Consider the following 22,379-nt stretch of genomic DNA (forward strand, 5'->3'; position numbering starts at 1 on the left):
GCTGCTTGTCATTTTTATCATCATTTTGCAGATGTATACTTAAAGGCAACCAAAACTTATATTTACAAATAATTTTTTGTTTGGAGACGAGTAATAATCATTAGAGACACACATACACAAATACATAATAAGTATCGCATTCAATTTAGCTATATCGACTTCATCATTTGAGTTAGGATTCAAGATAATAAAATTAAATAAACATCAACGTCAGACAAGGCAAACTAATATTTATACTACTTTCTTCATTTATTAACAGCCCATGAACCATAGCTGTTAGTTCTAGATAATTATAATACTTCGATAATAATATACATTCAAGAGTTTGCATGATTTTATTAAGCATAAGCACACAAGTTTAGTCTCAATAGGAATACATCACAGTTTGCATGATTTCTTTAAGCTTAACCACACAAGTTTAGTCTCATAGGAATGCATCAAAGAGTATTAAGTTTTATATTACACGTTTGAGAATTTTGTTACCAAAAATATAATAAAACTACTCATATAAATTAGAGTTGGCAAACGGGTATCCTGCTGTTTAGATTCGTCTTACAAAAATTAAACGGGTATCCTGCTGTTTAGATTCGTCTTACAAAAATCAAATCAGTATCCCGTGGTTTAGATTCGTCCTACAAAAGTTTGTAAAAACTAGGGTGGGGTGGGGCGGGGCAGTAGGGCTTTGTCTAGTGTTCGTCCTACAAAAGTTTGTAAAAACTAGGGTGGGGTGGGGCAGTGGGGCTTTGTCTAGTGTGAGTCTAAAATTTTGCCATGCCCTGAAAAAAATTAGTGTGGAGCGGAGCAAGTCCGCAGAAATTGCACCATTACACCTTTTAAGTTTAAAAATTATAAATTTTCATTAATGTTTGCAGAAAAAGGGATCTAGGCGAGACGAATATATTAGATAGTGCAGACCTAAAATCTTTCGATGTTCTGCAAAAAAGTGCGAGCAAAACATACATGTTCAATTGACCGGGTCCGTTTCGCCATCTATAATATAAACTATGTCTATAAAAACTTTCACCAATACAAAATTATATAGTATTTACTAAAAAAATATAATTATTTTTTATCATGAGTTTTCAGCAAAAAGGACACACATCTACAACCTAACCTAAACTGGTTTAAAGAAACAAAAATGGTTATAGGTTTCTTAATACACCCTATATGATTGAAAAGTACCTTAAGTAAATCCCAAATTGTCTTTCAGATTTCAGAGATACATCTTCGAATACATTTTCTTTCTTCAGCCAAAACGGTAAAACTGAGTCACACCTAATATATTTTTCAAAATTTATTCCGAAGATGCATCTCCAGAATAATTTAATATATACCCCATTCATCACTATCTAAAACACCCTTTTACCATAGATGATTTCAGAGATGCATCTCCGTGTTCACACCAGATAGAATCCGCAAATGCATCTCCGTAACCAAATCAGAAAGTAAATTTTAAGTTTGTTTTAGTGAAGCCCAGACGAAATTGACGATATAGTAAATGCATATTATGATGAATTAGACAATACAACCAATATGCAGAAAATGACATCTATAAAGCAATAAATCCAGTGTACACAACGAAGTCGAAGTAAGTGAAAATAAAATACCACGGAAAATAAATCCAAGTACAAATACTTTAAGTTAACTGCGTATGATGGACTCGGCCTCGGGATCCCTTATTTCTACGTTGTCTCCTATACTGCAGTGTGTAATGCCCCAGACTGCTTTCAGGATTACTGACTGACCCCACAAACTAACACGAGTCTTTTCAACATGCTTAGTCCTCAATCACACGCTTTTTGGAAAACTTTCTAAAAGGTCACCCATCCAAATACTAGTCTTAGTTAAACACACTTAACTATGAAGTTCTTATTTGTTAGACTACCAAAAAGAAGATGCATCTTGTTAGTATAGGTAGTACCAATCAATTCTTATAAGTCTTCTTTCAAATTCAACCATGCAGTCTCATCTCTGCATAGCCTTAAGATCCCTCCAATTCTGATGTGAATTCAACGACCACTTCTCGTCCTCTTCGGTCTCGGGTGTTACATTCTCACCAGGATCCGCTTGGCCCATCCAAAACCACATCTTACTAGGATAGGTCTGGCTCTGACATCATTTGTAACGTCTCAAACTGCTTTTAGGATTACCGATTGATCCCACAAGCCAACAAAAATCTTTTTAGCATGCTTTATTCTTACTCACGCGCTTTTCAGGAAACTTCCCAGAAGGCAACCCTTCCAAATACTACTCCAAGTTAAGCACGATTAACTATGGAGTTCTTATTTGTTAGGCTACCGAAAAGAAGATGCATCTTGTTGGTATAGATTATACCAATCAATTCTTATAAGTCTTCCTTCAACCATGCAGTCTCATCCCTACACAACCTCAAGATCCCTCTCATTTTGTTATGAATTCGGGACCACTCCTTGCCCTCTTCGGTCTCGGGTGTTACACAGTGCCTCCGCCATCATGGAATTTACAACGCCCCTCGCCTCAGAGCCATCTGGAAAAAGTCCTCTGTCAATATATGCCTACAAAATCTCCACGATATGATGACATCTAGACAACACATCAATAACATGATCTTCCATAGCCTGTTCCTTCTCTAATATCTCCTGATGAATTAGCCTCAGTGGATCTTTTGGAGCATCATGTACCATATAAGGATGTGACACCCTGAAGAACCACCAGATGTAACCGTCTACGTAGCTACAGTCGCTCTCAACTATGGTATTTCGTACCTCCTCTAGTACAAGCTGATTAAGATAATAATAAAGTATAGCATCCATATCTTTGCGTGTCAAAGTGGGAGGAGCAGACACATAAGGGTCTATGGGAACGTACTTCATGTAGCCGAACTGACGCATGACGCGCTTAGGCAGATGAGGAAATGTTAGATGTAAATCGCAAGCCAACCATCCCGAGTATAAGACTACATCGTCAAAGGGACGCGTTTCACGGTGATCGACGTAAGAATGAAAATGTATATCTTCCTGCTACCAAGCGGTCAAGATACACTCTAAACGACACTGTTGCCTAGTTCCCTCTGAGCAGGGTGAATGCAGAAGCACGTGGCATATCCTCAGTATAAGTCTGTACACATGACCAGTCGGAGATACATGGGAAGTGCTAGAGGATCCAAGCTTGAAAAATGTTGTAACACATGAATCAATAGTCAGTAATGAAATTGTAATAGTGTAATGAAAATGACATACAAACACTAAAAAACAAAGAGATATTACCGTCAATAGTGTGATACTCTCTGTCACATGTTTCGTCTTCCACATACAGAGTTTAGATAATTTAGAATACAAGTAGACTAAACAATCGGCTCCCCAGTTGTACTTATGGATTTGCTCAAAGTCGTCGAAGTACCACATGTATATGACATCCACATTAGTGGCACTCTTGTCCACAAAAATGGTAGTGCCAACCAAATACAACAGGTATGCTCTCATAGCATACGCTATATGCTGCACTACCTGCTCATCATCACCAGTAATCTGCTCTGCTCTAACTAGCTCATATGTATACATCTTCTCCAAGACGTAAAACCTAGCATGAGATCCTCAGATGACTTCAAACTCCCTCATGGTAGCCTCTAGGTTAACTCCAAGATAACCTACCATTAATTCTAGTGCCTCATCTCTATTAATCTTTACATGATCTAAAAGTTTCTCCCTAATGGCAAGATGCAGCAGACACAACACATTGTCTACTGTGATAGACATCTCACCATGTGGTATATGAAATGATGACGTCTCCGTTTGACATCTCTCTACAAAAGCATTAAGCATCCCATGGTTAACCGTAACATAATTGATTTTGCACAAATATCTCATCCCAAATAGTTGTAAAACATCCTGAAACCACTGCTGATTAGGCTGATACAAGCCAGTAATCTTCCGCCCATGGTTGATGAATTTTAGCGAATCACGATCCTATAGAAAAATAAATCATCGTAAAAAACTTTTAATATTACAACAAACATAATTTAAAAATATAAAGAATGAATCCAACTAAATTTTGTCTATCCGTCCTAGACATGTCTAACAGTATGGTCCGGGTAAAAAGGCCAAAGTGACGGATTTGACATGCCTAAACCCCTGTGGTGCCTCCTGGGCCTAGGGTGCCTCAGTTGTCTCCTAGGCTTGGGGTGCCTCAGGTACCACTGCTGTCTTCTGGGCCTGAGGTGCCTATAGTGTTTGAGGTACCTCCGATGGCTCGAGTACCTCTACTTCCATTATGTATAAGCTACCAGAACTACTTATGAAATTCGTTTCTGATTATGTATAAGCTACCAAAACTACCTATCAAACTCGTTTCTTATTATGTATAAGCTACCAAACATGTATAAACTATCTATTTCATAACCTAATCATCAATTTCTACAAATTTATTCAAAAACTCAATAAAGTTTAGAAAAATCAATCTTACAAAACAGTGTTGGATGAACTCTTTGATGGACTTGATGTTGATGGAGGAAGTTTTGAAGTTGCTTGAATGATTGAGAGAATGTGATTTGAGAGAGTTTGAGAAATGAAGAGGTTTAGAGTTATTTTTTTTAGAAGTGAGAAAAGTGAGGAAATATGCATCTCCATAATATATACGAAAATGTTTCTTTGTAACATTTTTTTTCATGGACTGAAAGCCTAATTCAGAAATGTATTGAGTTTGGATGTGTATGAGATGTATTTCCAAAATTTGAAAAAATATTGTTGTATTTTCATGTAATATGCCGATAATGTTGCATTAAAAAAATCCCCAATGGTTGCTAATAGGTCAAAATAAGTTGGTCATATGCTAATCTAAGAAACTCATGTCTACTGTGTGAATAGAAAAATGATCTTTTTTAAATATTATTTATTTTTGATAAAAAGAAATATACTAGTACAACATAAGAAAGACATTTTACAACGTAATTAAGAGGATTCTCATTGCATTTCAGATTTTTATAAAATACGTGAGAGCTATGACAAAATCCCATAAAGCCGACCCCGGCCCATTTATTTAATGGGATAAAATTTGGCTAAATTTTGGTTATTGTATGTGAAAATTAGATCCTAAAAATTCATCCTAGCAGCCTCCAGCCACTGTTTTACGCCTCTCGTTCTGCAATCTACTCCCATCTAGGGGCTGACAACTAGGGGTGGAAATAGGCTGGGCCGAGTTAGGTTTTACCAAGCCTGAGCCTGGCCTGCTAAATATTTCAAAGCCTAAGCCTGGCCTGTTGCCTATCATAGGCTTAATTTTAGGCCTAAGCCTGGCCTTTTCGAATGATTGTTTGGCCTATTAGCCTATATAAAAGCCTGTTTTATTTGAACATTTGTGAATAAGAAATTTAACTAATGTTTAAATAGACTAGCAAATTACAAGATCAACGAGACTAAATGCTTATTTCATTGACTTATTCAAATTTACCTATTAACATAAGTTATGTGATACTATTTGTTTGAGAGAACTTATGAAAACGACTGATGACATTGTTCATAAATTTTTTTCAACTTATTTTCACAAGTTCTTCTAGATAAATAAACTTATTTTTTGTATTTTAATTCAAAGTACAAATAAAATATAATAATAATATTAAACTTATTCATATTTATTTAAAGATACCGGTCTGGTAGGTTTAAAAGGCTTTTTTCATGGCCTGAGGCCTAGCCTTTTTAACTAAATAGGCTTATAAAAAAGCCCAAGCCTTTTCTATTTATAAAAAAAGTCTGGGCTGACATGGGCCTGTGTAGACTAGGCCGTAGGCCCCTGTTAGTTGGCCTGGCCTATTCCCACCCCTACTGACAACCTCCGTCTCTATTGACAACTATGTCTTGAACCATTCATTGGATTTTAGAGTAATTAAGCAAAAATGCAAACCCAGACGTTATTCAATGGATTAAGTGCCTATTTGGAAACGCGGTAGAAATGTTGATAGACGTGCGTTTGCTAGAAGGTACAAACTGGAGCTTCTCATTTCCACGGTGCAGGTGCATTGGAATGTGTTACAGAGGTGCGTTTTGTTGCCTAGAATCTTATCCAAACATGCCATAAAATTGGCCAATTCTGCCTTGACAGTGGAAGTAGTCAGTCTCATTGGAACTAGCTACAAATCAGACAGTTATAGTTTGATTTCTCATGAAAAATAAAATTCTAATCTTTCCTCAAGGTCATGACAGACACGGCATATAAGAAATCAGTTTTGTATCCATGCAGACACCCATCGTGCTAAGTTTACCTTTGAACAAAATTTATTCACATAGCAAAAACCCTAAACTTAGCACACTAAACCTACCTATCTCCATGAGTTGGTAATCCTTTTACAACAACTCTGCAACAGCAACCAAAGAACATCTCTTTCCATTTCTTTGACTTCTTTCTAAATCTCGACAATGTTTGAAAAGAGCCATTGAGGTGTAACCACTTAATCTAACTCCAATAACATGCTCATAAGATCATTTAACCTATGCTAACGTGCATTTCCTCCCCAATAACTTCAAATATTTCATTCACCCTGTGAAATAAGAGAGGGAAGGAACTCGTGAGAAACGAGATGCATTTTAGACTATATATATTATAAGTAATATCATTACAATTTTACCTGGAAGTGTTTATGTTCACCCCTGCAAGCCACGTTGTTAAATAAACCTATGATATAATTTGTATTTACTATTAGATAAATCTCATAACAGAGGAAATTATAAACTACAACGTATACTAGAAAAAGAAACAAAGACTATTTTATGTGCATTTTATTAGGGGGGTTATTATTGTTCTTCACTTGAAAGCAAGGAGTCAATGACAAACCGCAAAGTAACCCATTTCCAAACGTTTACAAAAAACTGTATACCAGAGAAAATGGCATAAGATAATTTTCCATTTTAACACTAAAAATGTTCCGTCCATGCAATTTGCAGATGCCTGAGAAGGTTCATCTACACTTCGAATGGAAGGGCAATTAAGGTTCATCAAATCGATAACTTCATATCAAACTGAAAATTTTAAACCTCAATATTTTACTATATAAGGGCATATACATAGGGTATGAAAAAAACCTGTAAGACCTCCGGGTTAGGTTGGCTGCTGAATCTTAAAGTACCCATGTCAGATTTCCCCTCCCTCAATCTTGGTGGAACTGGTCCACAAGTCACCTCACAAAACATATTGCAGTCATTCAAATCTTTGAATTCATCAACATAAATCTGAGACGACCAATGCAGCTGGTTTACTTGTGAAGCATCATCACCAATGAACATAAATTCAAGAACAAGTAGGCGCTTCCCATGTGAAATATGTTCCCCAATAATAATTTAAAAAAAAAGTCAGGAATCAATGTAAAATGAAAACAAAGAACAATTGAAAAAAGAGGTTAGTTAGTTTTGATGCACCATCAGTGTAAATTCTTTTACACGGTCAAACAATAAATCATCAATTATTATGATTGATTGACTGTGTAAAAAATTTAACAAAGTAAAATTCTTGCAGAATTTGTAATTCACCTTCAAACACAGTTCCAATCTGAACATCTGAACCAGCTCCTCCACCAATTTCTCTGATATTTCAAAAGTAGTAAATTTAAGATAACTCATGTGAAAATAATATGCCAGGAAACTCAGCTCCTTATGTTTATCTGTCTGTCATATGGAAACAAATTTAAGGAAGACAAAGAAACTTTATTATTCAATATTCCTTTATGAGATAACTAAAATGGTGGAACTTCTAACCACAATTCAAGTGTTTTCTAGCTTTCATTTATGCTTTTCTCATTAGTAGTTTCACAATCTACTTCATCTGGACTAGCCAAAACCTCAATAATTGTTAACCATGCATGGTGCATTTAGTAATTGGCAATTCTATCATAAAGACAAAACAAGCATGTAGTCCAACTTGGATTATATTTACATTTTTCTGCCCAACTTAATGGAAGGGAGAGGAAGTGAAACAGTCTCAATGTTTTTTTTCCACATTATACAGTCTTAATTATGAAGTCGAAAGAAGACTTAAATTGAAAGTTAGCACTGTGGAGACGAGATTTGGAAGCATGTGACTTCTATTTAAATGAATAAGGAATGTCAGTTTAGCAGAAGGCATGTGAATTCTAACTCGTGAGAAATTTTCAAGTAATCTCTATTTGCTCGGGGAAAAACTAAGCATTGAAGCATTATGAAGGATTTGGAAACAGTCTATCATTAACAAGATTCTTGAGAGGACATTATAATATTGTTTGATCAATGTAGTTGATCCCACCCTATTCAAAATGAAAAAAATATTTCTTTTAAGGGGTTAAATGTTTATACAATATATATCTATTCCAAGCTAGATCTAATCAGTCGTCATTTAATGAAGATATATCCATAAATAAACAGAAAATTTGAAAACATACAAAAAAAGTTAACAGTGGTCTTCAGTTACAAGAACATATACCTATTATCATTAAAATAATTGATGCAAAATTTTAAAATTGTTAGTGTTATCATACCATGCGAAGAGATTGAGAAGAATGCGAATACTGGAACTCCACCACCATCTCCACTATCTCCAGAGTCACTCTGGTCTTTATAGTAATGGGAAAATTGTAACAGTGAACTATTGTTTGATCTTCTGAAAAAACACTTCATTGATCTGCTAACATTGACCATTTTACTTACAACGCCCACCTAAAGTCACAGTGAAAATGCACGAATATATCCACTCTAGAAATGATTATTAAATTGCAAAGTTCCATTTTTCATTACATGTCTGTTTTTTCACCTTCCTTGAAAAAATGTGGAAATCATTGGAAATATAATTGAATGGAATCTGTAATACTAGTGTTTTTTTGATAAATGAGCAGTTTAAATGATTACACATACCAAATTTTGTATGTTTACTCCATTTCTTTGCATATATCAAGTTGAAATACAATAAGATGTAGACTAGAGCATACCATGTCCTTATAAGACTGCAATAATTGGCTCCTCTGAAGTTTCTGGAACAGGTGAAACAAACACATCACTATATAACGGTGCCACACATTTTAAGGTTATTCTTTTTTGACAAAAGAATAAATTTGATTAGAGTCGGTAAATATAATAAACATTTCTATAGGGAGGATAAGAGTTTGTTCTGTTTATGAAAATGCTATTGATTTTGTTTCCTGATTTCACTTTTAATTACAAAAAGCTACTTTCTTTTTCCCCTAACAAAGGGTACTATGAAATGCATCTTGAGGTCATCAAGTGGTATTCAGAATAGCTTAAAATCTAAACGCAAAGATTTCACTTAAAATCAATTCCAAATTCAATTAAAACTGTTAACCATGATTTGCAAAACTACATGAAAAAGGAGAAGCAATACATAAATCAAGCATACCTGCTGGTTGAATAGTTTAAAACAAGCTCTCTTTCTTATACCAGACATATTGCTCAAAACACCCAACTTCATATCAGGCAAGTACCTACATCAATCACAAAGCATAACCACAAGCAACTTACACACCAAACACATAAAACAGAAAAAAGAACACGCTCGAGCACGAATCAAGCTTAATTGGAAAGCAAAATGAACTCCGTTACAGAATGCAAAATCAATTTTCGCTTGGAATATGAAATCGGCAATATGATACGAATAAGACGGATTTATATACCTTTGAGAAAGATGAGCATTGACGAGAGATGAAGCATAAGATCTTGCGGTGGTAGAAATATCGGACCATTGATCCTTAAGCAATGCCAATTGTGACCACTGGTTCCTCAGATTGCGCTGGGCAGCTTGTCTCCAGAGTCTGAGCATTGAGGAGGGAAGTGGAGAAGAGATTAGAGGTTTGGAATGAATGGTTGTTGAAGGAGACGATGGTTCTGATTCTAGGGTTTCCATTGTAGTAGAAATGAAACAATACGCGCTCACAGTTTATTTCCTATGAAAGTGCATAAAAAGTATTAGAATGCATACTACTGAAACAACAGAGAATCGTTGTTACCTGTGACTGAAATTCTGTAAACTGAGAACGATGGAGCCGTGAGGAGCGACGCGAGGGTGGGAGTACGGTTGTGTTGCGGCGGAAGGTGAGGAAGTGGAAGAGACCGACGGCGCGAGAGAGGGAAAGCGTTGCTGAGTTGGATCGTGCAAAAGGGCTAGTAATTTTTATGTATTTGTATTTTTTTTTTAAATTACAAAACAAGGCGGTTTTTACTGGCCGGTTTGGAGAACCGGTTCACACCGGTTTTATGATCAGTCTTAATCTTAAATATAAGTATAATATACCACCCACTCGAAGGTCTAAGAATCGGATTCGGTCTTGATTCTTGTGGGGCACTTTTCTTTTTTCTTTTTTATAAATTCTTGTGGGTCACACTTCCTCTATGGAATCTCCGCAATAATAATATATAATATAATATAATATATAGTGTCATTTAATTATTATTTTTTTTGGTACACAATTAAATTCATATTTTTCTTTTCTTTCTGAACGAACAAAATATAGAAGAAATAAATCAATCTAGTTTTTTGTTTTCCGTTTTTTCTTAAAAATATAAACAAATAAATTAAATATAAATATTTTCTTTCCTCCCCTGTTAAGAAAAAGCAACGTTGTGCTGTGAGATTTGCACGCATTCTCTTCTTTTGCAGTTTCGCTTGATCATTCCCAAACTATAACTCTCTCGATCGATCAACTAGGGTTTCTTCCAATCCATTATATCCATCTCGATCTCGCTACCGCAACCGCAACCGCCACTGTAAGCTACTTTTGTTCATTTCACAATATACCAATTGATCAAATCTGGTTTTCTAAATTTTGTGCCAATTATGTGCTTTCCTTGCTTTGTTGATATATATATATTTTTTTAAAATGGAACTTTCTATTTCAAATATACTGATTGATGAAGATTAAGAAAGCTTAGTTGCGTCAATTGGTTAGAAAATTGAACTTTCCTTTTTTTTTTTTTTAATTTTGTTTTGGTACAGGTATTTTGTATGATTGTTGTTTATACCCTTACGGGAATTGGAAATTTGAAGTTATCAAACAGAGATTTAGCAGAAGATGTTTTGGAGTAAATTTGGGGATGAGGAATGGGTTTCTTATTCAATACGTTTTCTTAGACAAGTAAGGTTCAGTGGTTATATATTGCACAGCATTTCATTGCCTACATATGAGTTTTGGTGAGGAATGATACATGAGGTGTAATATCATATTCTTGTTTGTTCAGTTAGGAGCTTAATATAGTTAACTTGATTGTCCAATACTGGTAAAAAATTTGGAACGATATAGTTACGGAATGGATGACGATATAGATTTTGAGATGTTTCTCAACACATGGAGTGCGAAGAATCCAACGGACCGTATTTTCATTATATCATGCTTAGTTGCTGCCATGGTTGGAATTTTGACGATCTTCTATACGACTTTTCAGTGGAGGAGAAATATTAATCTAAGTTGGATGAAAGCTATAGCTAGATCTAAGAAAAACCCAAAGGCAAAGCATAAAGTTCCGGTGGCCCCTCATACTTGGGATCTAGAATCTGTATCTCGTGCTAAGAATTCGAACTGTTGTGTATGTTTTAAATCCATATCACCTTCTCAAACTCTAGGTCCTATAGTAGCTTCAGACAGTTTTATCCACCGGTGCGGTATTTGTGGTGCTGTAGCTCATTTAAGTTGTTCTTCTAGTGCACATAAGGACTGTAAGTGTGTTTCTATGATTGGATTTGAGCATGTCTCACACCAGTGGGCTGTTCGTTGGACAGATGTAGCTGACCAGCCCGATGAACCTACTTTCTGTAGTTACTGTGAAGAGACGTGTGGTGGGACCTTCCTCAGTGGTTCACCTATATGGTACTGCTTGTGGTGTCAACGTTTAGTACACGTTGATTGTCATGGTTCAATGTCTAATGAAACGGGTGATATATGTGATCTGGGCCCTTTTAAAAGATTAATACTGTCTCCTCTGCATGTGAAGGAATTCAACCGGAACTTGCCAGGTAGTTTTCTTAGCTCAATTACCCATGGTGCAAATGAGATAGCATCTTCAGTTCGAGCAAGTATTAGGAGCCAGAGCAAAAAGTACAAACACGGAAGTGAAACACAGGTTGAATCTGGGAATAGTGAGAGCACTGGTGAAATATCCACAGAAAGCACTGCTGATTCTCATCAAATAGTTAATGGTCATCATATAACAGAGGAAAAAAATAGTGTTGCATCAAATGAAGAGGTTCAACAACAAGATAGTGAAGTAGATAATAAGATGGACAGAAAACCCAGTTTTAGGCGCAATTCATCTATAAATCAGAAGGAGGATTCCCAGGTGTCAGGAGTGAAACAGAATTATGAGTTGACTGGTTTGCCTCCAGATGCAAGACCGTTGCTAGTTTTTATCAACAAAAAGAGCGGGGCCCAGCGAGGAGACTCACTTAGGCTGCGTCTGAATATTCTTTTAAATCCTGTTCAGGTTTGTTACTCTGCTACATATTACAACATCTGGTTATCATTTGGATTTTTGTTTGTTGCTTTCAGTGTTCTTCGCTGCAATTTTTGTAGGCTTTTATTTTTCTGTTCTCTTGAATTATGCATTGGGGCTAATAGGCCACAAATGTCCATCAAGTACTCATCCATTTTTTAATGAAATTATGTATGCATAACAAAATTACTACAATGTTGACATCTTCTAGTGGCACACATGAAAGACTCCTAAAAAAGAAGAAAATAATTCTCACACTTTTTGTGAAAACTTATACAATATGATGTGATTATTGAGTTTCCTTCGTTTTGTCTAGGTATTTGAATTGAGCTCATCTCAGGGGCCAGAGATGGGACTTTACTTATTTAGAAAGGTGCCTCACTTCAGAGTCCTTGTATGTGGTGGAGATGGTACTGTTGGTTGGGTTCTGAATGCAATAGAAAAACAAAATTTTGATTCCCCTCCCCCAGTTGCCATTCTTCCCGCCGGTACTGGAAATGATCTCGCTAGAGTTCTCTCTTGGGGAGGTAGCTTGGGTCCAGTGGAGAGGCAAGGGGGCCTTACCACAGTTTTGCATCATATAGAACAAGCTGCGGTTACTATTCTTGACCGGTGGAAGGTAACAATCAGTAGTCCACAAGGAAAGCAACAGCTCCAACCACCAAAGTTTATGAATAATTATCTTGGTACGTGAATGCATTTTCTCAAGGTTACTATGAATTACATTTAATTGTATTGGTTTGAAACATTTGGTAAGTCAGGTTCATAAACTTCACCAAAGAGCTAGTTCCTTTTGGGTGGTGGGTAGGGTTGGGTTGATTATATTATACATGATGGGAGAGATGCCTTTAGAGCTTTATGTCACGGTCTGGTACTCTAGTTTGTATCTGAGTATGGTTGGTACAAATTGAAGTGTCTGTTTATTTGTTTTGAATTGCGCATTGAACCGGACGAGTTACATTTTTATTTTGTCAACTTCGATTCTACTCTGACTGTGTTGGATAGTTGAAATGAGGTTCAGGGATTCGGTACCTTTAATGCTTTAAATGCGTTAGTTGTGATTATTGTCTGGAATTTTGAAAATTATTATGGAATACTTGCGAATGTAAGGCATTATGAATGCCTTGATTCTGCCCTTTATCCTCTAAAGAGCATCCCTCATTTGAATTTCAGAGGAGCCGAATCAAAGGTTTAGCTTATGTAGATTTGAGCATTCAACTCAGGCACCATTTCGACTGTATTCTCATGAATGTACTTGAATCAATATAAGTTATTATTCTCTATCAGTTATCATCAGCCTTTATTTTGAATACTGAATTAGATGTTAGACGCATTCATCTTGATTTTTATTAGACTAAATCATCTGCTGATTTTCAAGTTATAGCTACATTTGCCTTATCATTACTAGTTTTGTATCTAACAAGTATTTGGTTTTAGGAATTGGTTGTGATGCAAAGGTTGCTTTGGACATCCATAATCTGCGGGAGGAAAATCCAGAGAAGTTTTATAACCAGGTATTATATATCTAATTTGTAATGGATTTTGAGTTGCTTGGCGTATTAAGGTTAGCATCTAACACGATCCCAACAAAAATAGGGTCACCAGTGTTTTCCTCATGGCCATCAGATTATAATAAAAATAATGGATAATAATGATTAGAAATTAGCAAATTTGATCTCTATCATCCATTTAAAAAAAATAAATCAAAGGATGATGTAAGGGAATCACTAGTGTACCTTCTTTAATGTGATGCATCTTATTATTACTGTGAAGCTTCAATTCAAGAAAATGGAAAGTTTATTGAAATAGGCAGCTGGGCTGATTGAATGGTACTGGTATAAAAGTATTTGTTATTATTTTTGGTGTGTTGTATAAAACCACATCCTCTATTATTTTTGCAAATGCATAAGAAAGCCACATGTGATGTGACGAGTGACCATTCACAACTTAAGCTATAGTAACAAATTAACAACTCCAAATAGAAAAGAATCAAAAGGTGTTGTCAAAACAACAACCTAGAACATGAAAGGGAATAGTACAACTATTGATATTTAATCTAGGAAATTATCCAAGCCAAAATATAATCATCTTTTCAAATCATTCAAGCCAGATTACCATAACCATTTTTCATAAGAAAGGAGAAGAAGCTGAACCAGTGCCCAGAATCACGTTGAACCACCTCCTCCAGACCTTCATCATGTAAAACCTTATTCGAACCAGCTCCTGGAGCTGAGCCAGAAGTAAATTGAACCAGACATATAAAAGAGAGCAGTGGCCACCTAGAAAAACAATGGCTGATCTAACCTTCAGTTAACTGTTTGAAGAGGCCACCAAATAGAATAAGATAACCGGAGCATACCCTTTAATTGGATAAATCTACTGAGTTATTCCTCAAATAATACTGGTAACTCCCCCACAGCCTTTACATTTTTTTCAAGATGAAAGGAAGGCCACTCTTCTTGCAATCTTTTGGTCCATTTCCATGAATTTTCAAATCTTGCAGGTCCTCCCATTTGATTAGAACTCCAACTTGTACTTCCTAAATCTTGTCGTCAAACTTGAAGTACATGCTTCAATTTCACACTTGCTGTTAACTGTACTGTTCCATCGGTTATCTTAACAAGCCTACGATGATATTCAGTGTATTGGAACTTTTAGGTTCAATGCTGAATTTACTCTTAACATATGCAGTTTATGAATAAAGTTCTATATGCAAGAGAAGGTGCTAAAAGCATAATGGATAGGACATTTGAGGATTTCCCTTGGCAGATTCGTGTTGTGGTGGATGGAGTTGAAATTGAGGTCCCTGAGGTGAGTTTTTTAAGAATAATAGGTCTTTATTTATTTATTTATTTATATAGTTATTTTATATAGTTATTTATTTAACATTTCTCTGTTTTCATGTGTAGCTGTTGAGAGTATAATAATAAATTGCTTTAATTTGTGTGACTGACTCTAATTATATGATATTAGCAAGCCGGTAAATTTTCTGAGTCATTTACTTACACTTTTACTCCTTTCTATGTTTAGCATAAGGGTAACCAAAAGTGTAAATCTTGCATTGTGTTTACCTTTCTTATGATAGCATGGGGTTGACCTTTTGATAAATAGATAATCCAAGGGGCTATATCTTATCATGTTAAAATTCAATTCAGCGGGTGTGTTTGCTAAGTTTTTGTCTTTTTCAACAGAGGGGGGATTCAGACTCATGTTTGGAGACTCAAACTTTTGTACTAGAATTTGTTTTAGTTTCCTATGTATTATAAGCTACCTACCTCCACCAAATATAAGAGCTAGACCCTTTTCTGAATTGTTCAATTTGGTTTTCAATTCGATCCAGGATGCTGAAGGGGTCCTTGTTGCAAATATTGGAAGCTACATGGGAGGTGTAGATTTGTGGCAAAATGAAGATGAGAATTATGATAATTTTGATCCACAATCTATGCACGACAAGATACTTGAAGTTGTGAGCATATCTGGAACATGGCACCTAGGGAAGCTTCAGGTAAAAATGAATATCATCCCCATTCTAGTGATGTACAATTTTAGGATTCACATTGCCTTATAATGGAAGGGTCTTACTTGGGATTTAACACTGATTTAAAAAGTATGCAGCTGACTAACCTTTTTAAAAAACCTTACTTGAACTATTTTCAAGAATGCTCTGGATTATAGAACTAGAGCTTGAATGTTCATTTTTTAATAATTTTTTTAATGGAGCAATCTCCCCATCCATCTCAGTTGTATAATTGTATTTAGTCGGTGACCTCTGTTACTTCTACCTTATTTCATATTTTCAGTCTTTAACCTCTCTTTAGTTTTAAAATGGCATGCTTGAGTTTTGATTACGACTGAGACATGATATGTTTGTCTAGCTTAAGTTTTATGGAATTCAAATTATGAAACCGTGGATACTCAAATCCTGTCTATTGTTTTGTCAATATAGGTTGGGCTCTCTCGAGCTCGAAGACTTGCACAAGGACAGTCAATTAAGATACAATTGTTTGCTAAGTTTCCTGTTCAAATTGATGGAGAACCTTGGTTTCAGGAACCCTGTACAGTTTCCATAGCTCATCATGGCCAGGTTATCATTTTCAAACTTCCCCATCCCCATTGTACATTACTGGCAGTACAACCTCCTACTTTGTTACCTATTCCCTGCTTTACATTTCATGCCCTCAAGTCTTTTTTCTTACTATATAACTGAATTTCAACGTGTCTGCAATCCTGCACAAGTTGGTGGGGATATATTTGCCCATTTTAATGTTTTCTGCAGTGAAAATGTTGCCTTCTACTGAAATTTGACACTTCCTACATCTCAGGAAATGCTTAGTGCTGCCAAGAAAATTTAAGTGTGATAGGATATAAGTTTGTATCATCTTCTTTCTTACTGTGAACAGTTTTGTTTATTAATTTTTGTGGCTGTTCAGGCCTTCATGTTGAAGAGGGCGGCTGAGGAACCTCTTGGTCATGCAGCTGCAATGATCACTGATGTGCTTGAGAATGCTGAAACCAATAATGTAATTAATGCTTCACAAAAGCGAGCTCTTCTTCATGAAATGGCACTCAGGCTGTCCTAGAAATTTTCTCCTTTACACCTTGTGATTACAGATTTTGTAGCAGTTATTTAGAGTACGTTTTGCACACTTCATGTATTTTCCTTTTCAAAAATTGTGTCTAAACTGCTCGCCGCTCCTGAAGTAGGCTTGTATATTATGAATACTACACATCAATAGAAAGAATGAAATCATATAGCTTCTAAGTTGATTGGTCATTGGGGTTGAAATACATGTGCAATATTTTTCAACTGTAACATGACATATTCAACAATGTCTGGAATATCTATTTTTTATGGATTCCACTGTGAGAAGAGGATTATGATTTTACTTTTACACCTTTTTTTGAAGGAAAAGAGTACGACCTGTTATATATAGCTCTTGAGAACTTTCTCGATACAAGGTTTTGGTATTACCTTTACATTACAATTGGCTCTGGAAGTTTACTATTTACAGGAAGACCTTGTCAATATTCTTTTGAAGGTCGATTTCTCCCTTCTTCACTTTCATGTTTTTTCCATAGCAAACCTTTTTTAACCTTCAACCATAGACGAGTGACGAAACCCTTTTCTCTTATTCCTCTTCCACCTGCTTGTTTGTCTGCGACTCGTGGACATGAAATCATTCTTGGTGTCTTATTACTTTCTTTATAGACACGGTTCAGGTGATGCCGAAAAAAGGGAGAATTTAGGTGGAAGACATAAGCTGGTGATGAGGCACCAGAGCCATGAATGGTCTTGTTGAGTTTGTGCTTCATCTCTTGGCGAGCTGGTGTAGATGCACTTGAGTTCTCAATGGCCTTGTTGAGTTGTATGGTCGTCTGTTTGAACTCAAACGAGTCGTACAAGTCTGGCAATGAGGCACCAGAGCCATGAATGGTCTTGTTGAGTTTATGCTTCATTTCTTGGCAAGCTGGTGTAGATGCAGTTGAGTTCTCAATGGCCTTGTTGAGTTGTATGGTCATCTGTTCGAACTCAAACGAGTCGTACAAGTCTGGCAACGAGGCACCAGAGCCATAAATGGTCTTGTTGAGTTTGTGCTTCATTTCATGGCAAGCTGGTGAAGATGCACTTGAGTTCTCAAAGGCCTTGTTGAGTTGTATGGTCATCTGTTTGAACTCAAACGAGTCGTACAAGTCGCTGCCATTGTACTGAAAGTTGTGTCTCCTTGTAGGTTCCACCATATCATTCTCTTTCTCTTGATTTTTCATTCGAGATGCAGTTGAACTGCACTTTTACTTGCCAGACATCACTGTATTTTGAGATTAAAAACATAAAATGTGCACTGTTCAAAAGAAGTGGAAGCTAGTTGCCTTGCCTTGAAAGTATCGTTGATGGAGTATGTTTTTAGCAAGGTGATTATATTGTTTTCTACGTTTATCTTATATGCCTATTTTATTTGTATCGAAGCAACTTGGTTTATGTGAAAATTAGTGAATTCCACTATGCAACAACAGTTCAAAAGCATTGGGACAAGAAGCATATTTTTGCAGGTACACTTCAATGGGAGTCGTATCTATCATGATATCATCACTGTTGTAGTTTATTCTTCAGTCACACTTTGGTAAAGCTTACTTTCACAACTGCATCAATCATTTTTCGGTGTTGAATTAGTAGCAATATTTGAAGTATCCAAGAAGCCAACTTGATTTTGACTTGTCTTATTTAACTAGTTGTTCTGCAACACTTTCTAGCATTATTCAATCAATTAAGTATCATACTGCCATCATATGTTCCATGTTATATTCAAGCCCGCCAAACACGTTGTTTAACTTTATGGACTTTAAGATGCCCCTAATCTCTGGTGTGGATAATTTGACTAGAGCTTTAGCAATAGTTACTTTTACTTTTACAATGCTTTTGACTCGATCTATTTTTAAAAATAATTGTATTATTATTCTTATCAGAAATAATAATAATAATAATAATAATAATAATAATAATAATAATAATAATAATAATAACAACAACAATAATAATAATAATAATAATAATAATAATAATAATAATAATAATAATTATGATGATTGAATATGTGAGACTTTCTCATTGTAGTTCTTGAATGCATTGAAATTACAAATACATCTTTAAATAACACTTTTATTTGCTATTTTAGGCTTTAAATATGCTTTTTAATTTATTTAAGTCATTAAATATTTTTTATTAATGAATTTAGTCTATAAAATTACGAAGAATTGAATCTGTATTAAGAGTTTCACATCAGACAATATATGGTCTGAACACGTGTTTATAAGTTTGGACAATCTTCACCCCATAAGTCGTTTTTGTAGGAATGAATCGGACCTAACCACATTTCTTAATATGATATCAGAGCTTAGTTTAAGAACCGTTGGATCACCTGCTATTAGATTTTCTCTATCGAGTCATCTACCATTTATCCATGCTCCAGACCTCGAGTCTTGGACGAGAGAGGGTGAGTCCAAATCAAGTAGCTTCGAAAAAGGTGGCTTCGAAAAAGTACTTGAATTCACGTATAAAGTCTATATTAATTTCAAATAAAAGGGCGATATACACCACTATTATTATGGAAATAACTTACGAACACTTATATAATACTTTATGTAATATTTTCATGGAAGGTCAATTCATTATAAATATTACTCCTAATATTTATGCATATGTGAAGACTTCATAACTCTTATCCATGATTTATGAGTTGTGATCCTCAGTCTATCCAAATAATGGTCTATACACTTTAATATTATTTCAATTTACACTAAAGCTTGACTACAAATACTTTAAGAATATATTATCCTTATGTTTAATGGGGTCTCACAATTAAGTCATACTTAGTGTTTCATCAAACAAACTATTCTAGAGACTTCGTTAATTTGAAAGAAAAAAAAGAATAATAAAAAAATACCTTATTATTGTTAATAGATAATTCGATACACGTATCGAGTTCTAATAAAATTGTTGCCCTCTAGTTATTACATCAACAACCTCCCACCAATATTAGAATCAATCAGACATATACTTAATACCCGTATATTTAGTATGTTAATCATTGTTCTCATGCTAAAGAAGCTCTGTCAATGGTCGACGACATTTTCAAGTGATGGTACTTTGCATATCTTCGTATATCCTTTATCTATCATCTCTTGAATGAGGTGATAACGCCTAAGTATGTGCTTGAGTAGTTGATGAGATATAGGCTTCTTAAATTGTGTAATGGTCAAAAAGTACATGTGTATGTGTTCTCCATGCAAGGGTAGGAGACTTAGAGGCCTTAGTAGGTTTATAACACGATATGGTGGTTAGAGCTTGCCCACGACAGCGATAAGGCCTGTAAGGTGGTATTTTGAGGTATTTTAAGAGTCCTTTTCAAGTGGGGTGAAAGGCTTTGCTAGTGATCGTTGAGGCTTGGGAGCAAGCATATGGTTATGGTCAGTCGTATATGAAGAGTATGGTGAGAGCTGTGCTCTTTGAGGTGTAAAGAATGTGTATGGCTTAAGATCTGTCATTTTCTCCTTGAGGGAAGATGTATTCATAAAGGCCTTTAGGGCCTATGATTTTCTTGGAAAAGGTCACCGTCCACTCAATCAATGATGGACAATTGAATCCTTGTTTTCTAGGGGTCGTGGGTCAGTTAATGACCTTGACTTTCTTTTTGATCAAGAAGCATCTTATCCCACATTTCCTATGCCAGTGCGATAGAAAAACAAGGATTCAATTGTCCCACATTTCCTATCCCACATTTCCCACAGATTATAGCAGCTTCATAAATATGTGTATTATAGCAGCTTCATAAATATGTTTTTCTACATCGGTGCTGAAGAGGAGATTCTTTCCTCGACATTGTTGAATATTTTGTTATAAGTCGGGTTTGTAGATTAGGAGTTTGTCCCTGTTCCAAGCTGATATCCTGAGGGAGAGAGACATCAATAACATCTACTTCAATTGAAAAACTTTTGAGGGCTATAACCGCCATTATTGGACCCCCTACATATCCAGCTCCAATTCCATAGATCTTCACTATTTAAGATTGAATCCACTGCAATTTGTTTTTAGAAAAAGCAAGTTGATAAAAGTCAAAAATATGCGTGCTTTTAATGACAAGTTAGAAATCTTAAAATAAGGAGTTTTTAAAATTTAATTTGCATCAAGTCTCTATCTAATTTGAATCAAATATGGAGTTTGGCATTGTAATAGTGATTTAAATCAAGGATGTATGTGATTTGAATTAAATATCCCATTGATGCGAATCATAACATAGGATGACTTGAATCATGATTAAACAACCTTTTAAAAATCAACTATGGTTCGAGTCATGTAATTACTTTATTCAAATCACATGTATCAAATCATGATCCAAATCAAACAAGTCATCTATGAAGTTGCCTTTTCCTCCTAAGAGTTTATTTTGTTTGTTGCTTGTCATTTATCTTTTGGTTTTGTTTCTATTGTTATTGAGTCTCCTCATATGATTGTGCATCTTAGGGATGGGTTCTTAATTCATTTTTACGTATGCATAAATCAAATTGTTTAATTTTAGCCTGAGCAATATGCTTCTAGTCTATTTGTCGATGTTTTGTACCAAGAATCTCATTTGAGAATGGTTCAAGTCATGAAAAGTTTGGATTCTAAAAAACTCTTCATGTTTTGCAAAAATTAAGGTTATGGAAGGGTGATTCGAATCACTTGCTTACATGATTCAAATCAGAGTTACACAATGGCCAAGAATTGCTTCTATGTTATCGCGATTCAGATAAGAGATATCATGACTCGAATTTACCACAATTTTGAAACATATAATTTAGTTTTGTTAATGTGATTTGAATCATATTAATCCATGACTCGAATCTGAGAGGTTTGATTAGAATTGCAAAGAACTAGACTCAAATCAATTGCAAGTAGTAGTTTTTAGATTTTGGTTCTATGAATGTGATTTGAATAAGGGAGTTTATTGACTTGAATCATAGAAAGCTTGACTCGAATCACATAGTCTGGTTTTCCAGGTTCTTAGGTCTTGATTCAAATCACTTGATATCTTGACTCGTCTCATACTCTTTGCTTATGACTCGAATCAAACAACATTTCTCTCTCATTTTTGTATTATATTTCCATCACCTATATAAACCATTTTACTCAAAAACCATTCACAATATTGAAAAACATACACATCCACTTTTGATTTAGAATTCACAACGCACTTGTTCTCTCAATTTTCAAAAGAATTTTGAATTCGGATTTGAGCTTTGCAAATGAAATCTTTCAATCTTTAGCCTCTTACTCATCCATTGTAGTTTGGATCTACCTCTCATATTAGGGTGTGAGACATGCGAGGAAGATCATCATTGTGATTAACGTTTTGTTTGAAGATTATGTTGACGATTTCAGGGGTTCGCAACTGTGTGCGTGGTTGTGGCTGAGAT

The 22,379-nt window shown here is 35.3% G+C and overlaps 2 protein-coding genes across 4 annotated transcripts; one reads left to right on the plus strand and one right to left on the minus strand.

The window, feature by feature from the left end:
- Window positions 1–6,121: 6,121 nt before the first annotated feature.
- Window positions 6,122–10,132, minus strand: LOC131634924 (uncharacterized). Of its 2 annotated transcripts, none has more exons than XM_058905558.1 (9): window positions 9,953–10,132; window positions 9,620–9,859; window positions 9,346–9,430; window positions 8,921–8,962; window positions 8,474–8,651; window positions 7,494–7,546; window positions 7,050–7,271; window positions 6,596–6,642; window positions 6,122–6,508 (listed from the first exon to the last, which is right to left on the minus strand). In XM_058905558.1, the coding sequence occupies exons 2-9, from the start codon at window positions 9,847–9,849 to the stop codon at window positions 6,454–6,456; spliced, it is 912 nt and encodes a 303-aa protein (XP_058761541.1). In that variant the 5' UTR covers window positions 9,850–9,859; window positions 9,953–10,132; the 3' UTR covers window positions 6,122–6,453. The 2 variants fall into 2 exon arrangements, with proteins under 2 accessions (XP_058761541.1, XP_058761537.1); XM_058905554.1 differs by having other exon boundaries at window positions 9,620–9,889; window positions 9,953–10,131.
- Window positions 10,133–10,513: 381 nt separating this feature from the next.
- On the plus strand, window positions 10,514–17,190 carry LOC131634939 (diacylglycerol kinase 1). 2 transcript variants are annotated; one of them, XM_058905573.1, is made up of 9 exons: window positions 10,514–10,709; window positions 10,939–11,077; window positions 11,181–12,419; window positions 12,745–13,114; window positions 13,866–13,942; window positions 15,120–15,239; window positions 15,769–15,933; window positions 16,375–16,512; window positions 16,859–17,190. In XM_058905573.1, the coding sequence occupies exons 3-9, from the start codon at window positions 11,250–11,252 to the stop codon at window positions 17,006–17,008; spliced, it is 2,190 nt and encodes a 729-aa protein (XP_058761556.1). In that variant the 5' UTR covers window positions 10,514–10,709; window positions 10,939–11,077; window positions 11,181–11,249; the 3' UTR covers window positions 17,009–17,190. The 2 variants fall into 2 exon arrangements, with proteins under 2 accessions (XP_058761556.1, XP_058761550.1); XM_058905567.1 differs by having other exon boundaries at window positions 10,939–12,419.
- The last annotated feature ends 5,189 nt before the right edge of the window (window positions 17,191–22,379 follow it).

The sequence above is a fragment of the Vicia villosa genome, linkage group LG1 (genome assembly GCF_029867415.1).
Source record: "Vicia villosa cultivar HV-30 ecotype Madison, WI linkage group LG1, Vvil1.0, whole genome shotgun sequence".
In the NCBI taxonomy this organism is placed as follows: Eukaryota; Viridiplantae; Streptophyta; class Magnoliopsida; order Fabales; family Fabaceae; genus Vicia; species Vicia villosa.

What these genes read in the sequence shown, in the direction of transcription:
- LOC131634924 (XM_058905558.1), bottom strand. Translation starts at nt 9,849, where the DNA reads ATGGAAACCCTAGAATCAGAACCATCGTCTCCTTCAACAACCATTCAT. An exon ending in CTAACCCGGAGGTCTTACAG is followed by an intron (nt 6,643 to 7,049) that starts GTTTTTTTCATA and finishes ATTATATCATAG; the next exon opens with GTTTATTTAACAACGTGGCT. An exon ending in GTGAACATAAACACTTCCAG is followed by an intron (nt 6,509 to 6,595) that starts GTAAAATTGTAA and finishes CTTATTTCACAG; the next exon opens with GGTGAATGAAATATTTGAAG.
- LOC131634939 (XM_058905567.1), top strand. Translation starts at nt 11,250, where the DNA reads ATGGATGACGATATAGATTTTGAGATGTTTCTCAACACATGGAGTGCG. An exon ending in GTTTATGAATAATTATCTTG is followed by an intron (nt 13,115 to 13,865) that starts GTACGTGAATGC and finishes ATTTGGTTTTAG; the next exon opens with GAATTGGTTGTGATGCAAAG. An exon ending in TTGAAATTGAGGTCCCTGAG is followed by an intron (nt 15,240 to 15,768) that starts GTGAGTTTTTTA and finishes AATTCGATCCAG; the next exon opens with GATGCTGAAGGGGTCCTTGT.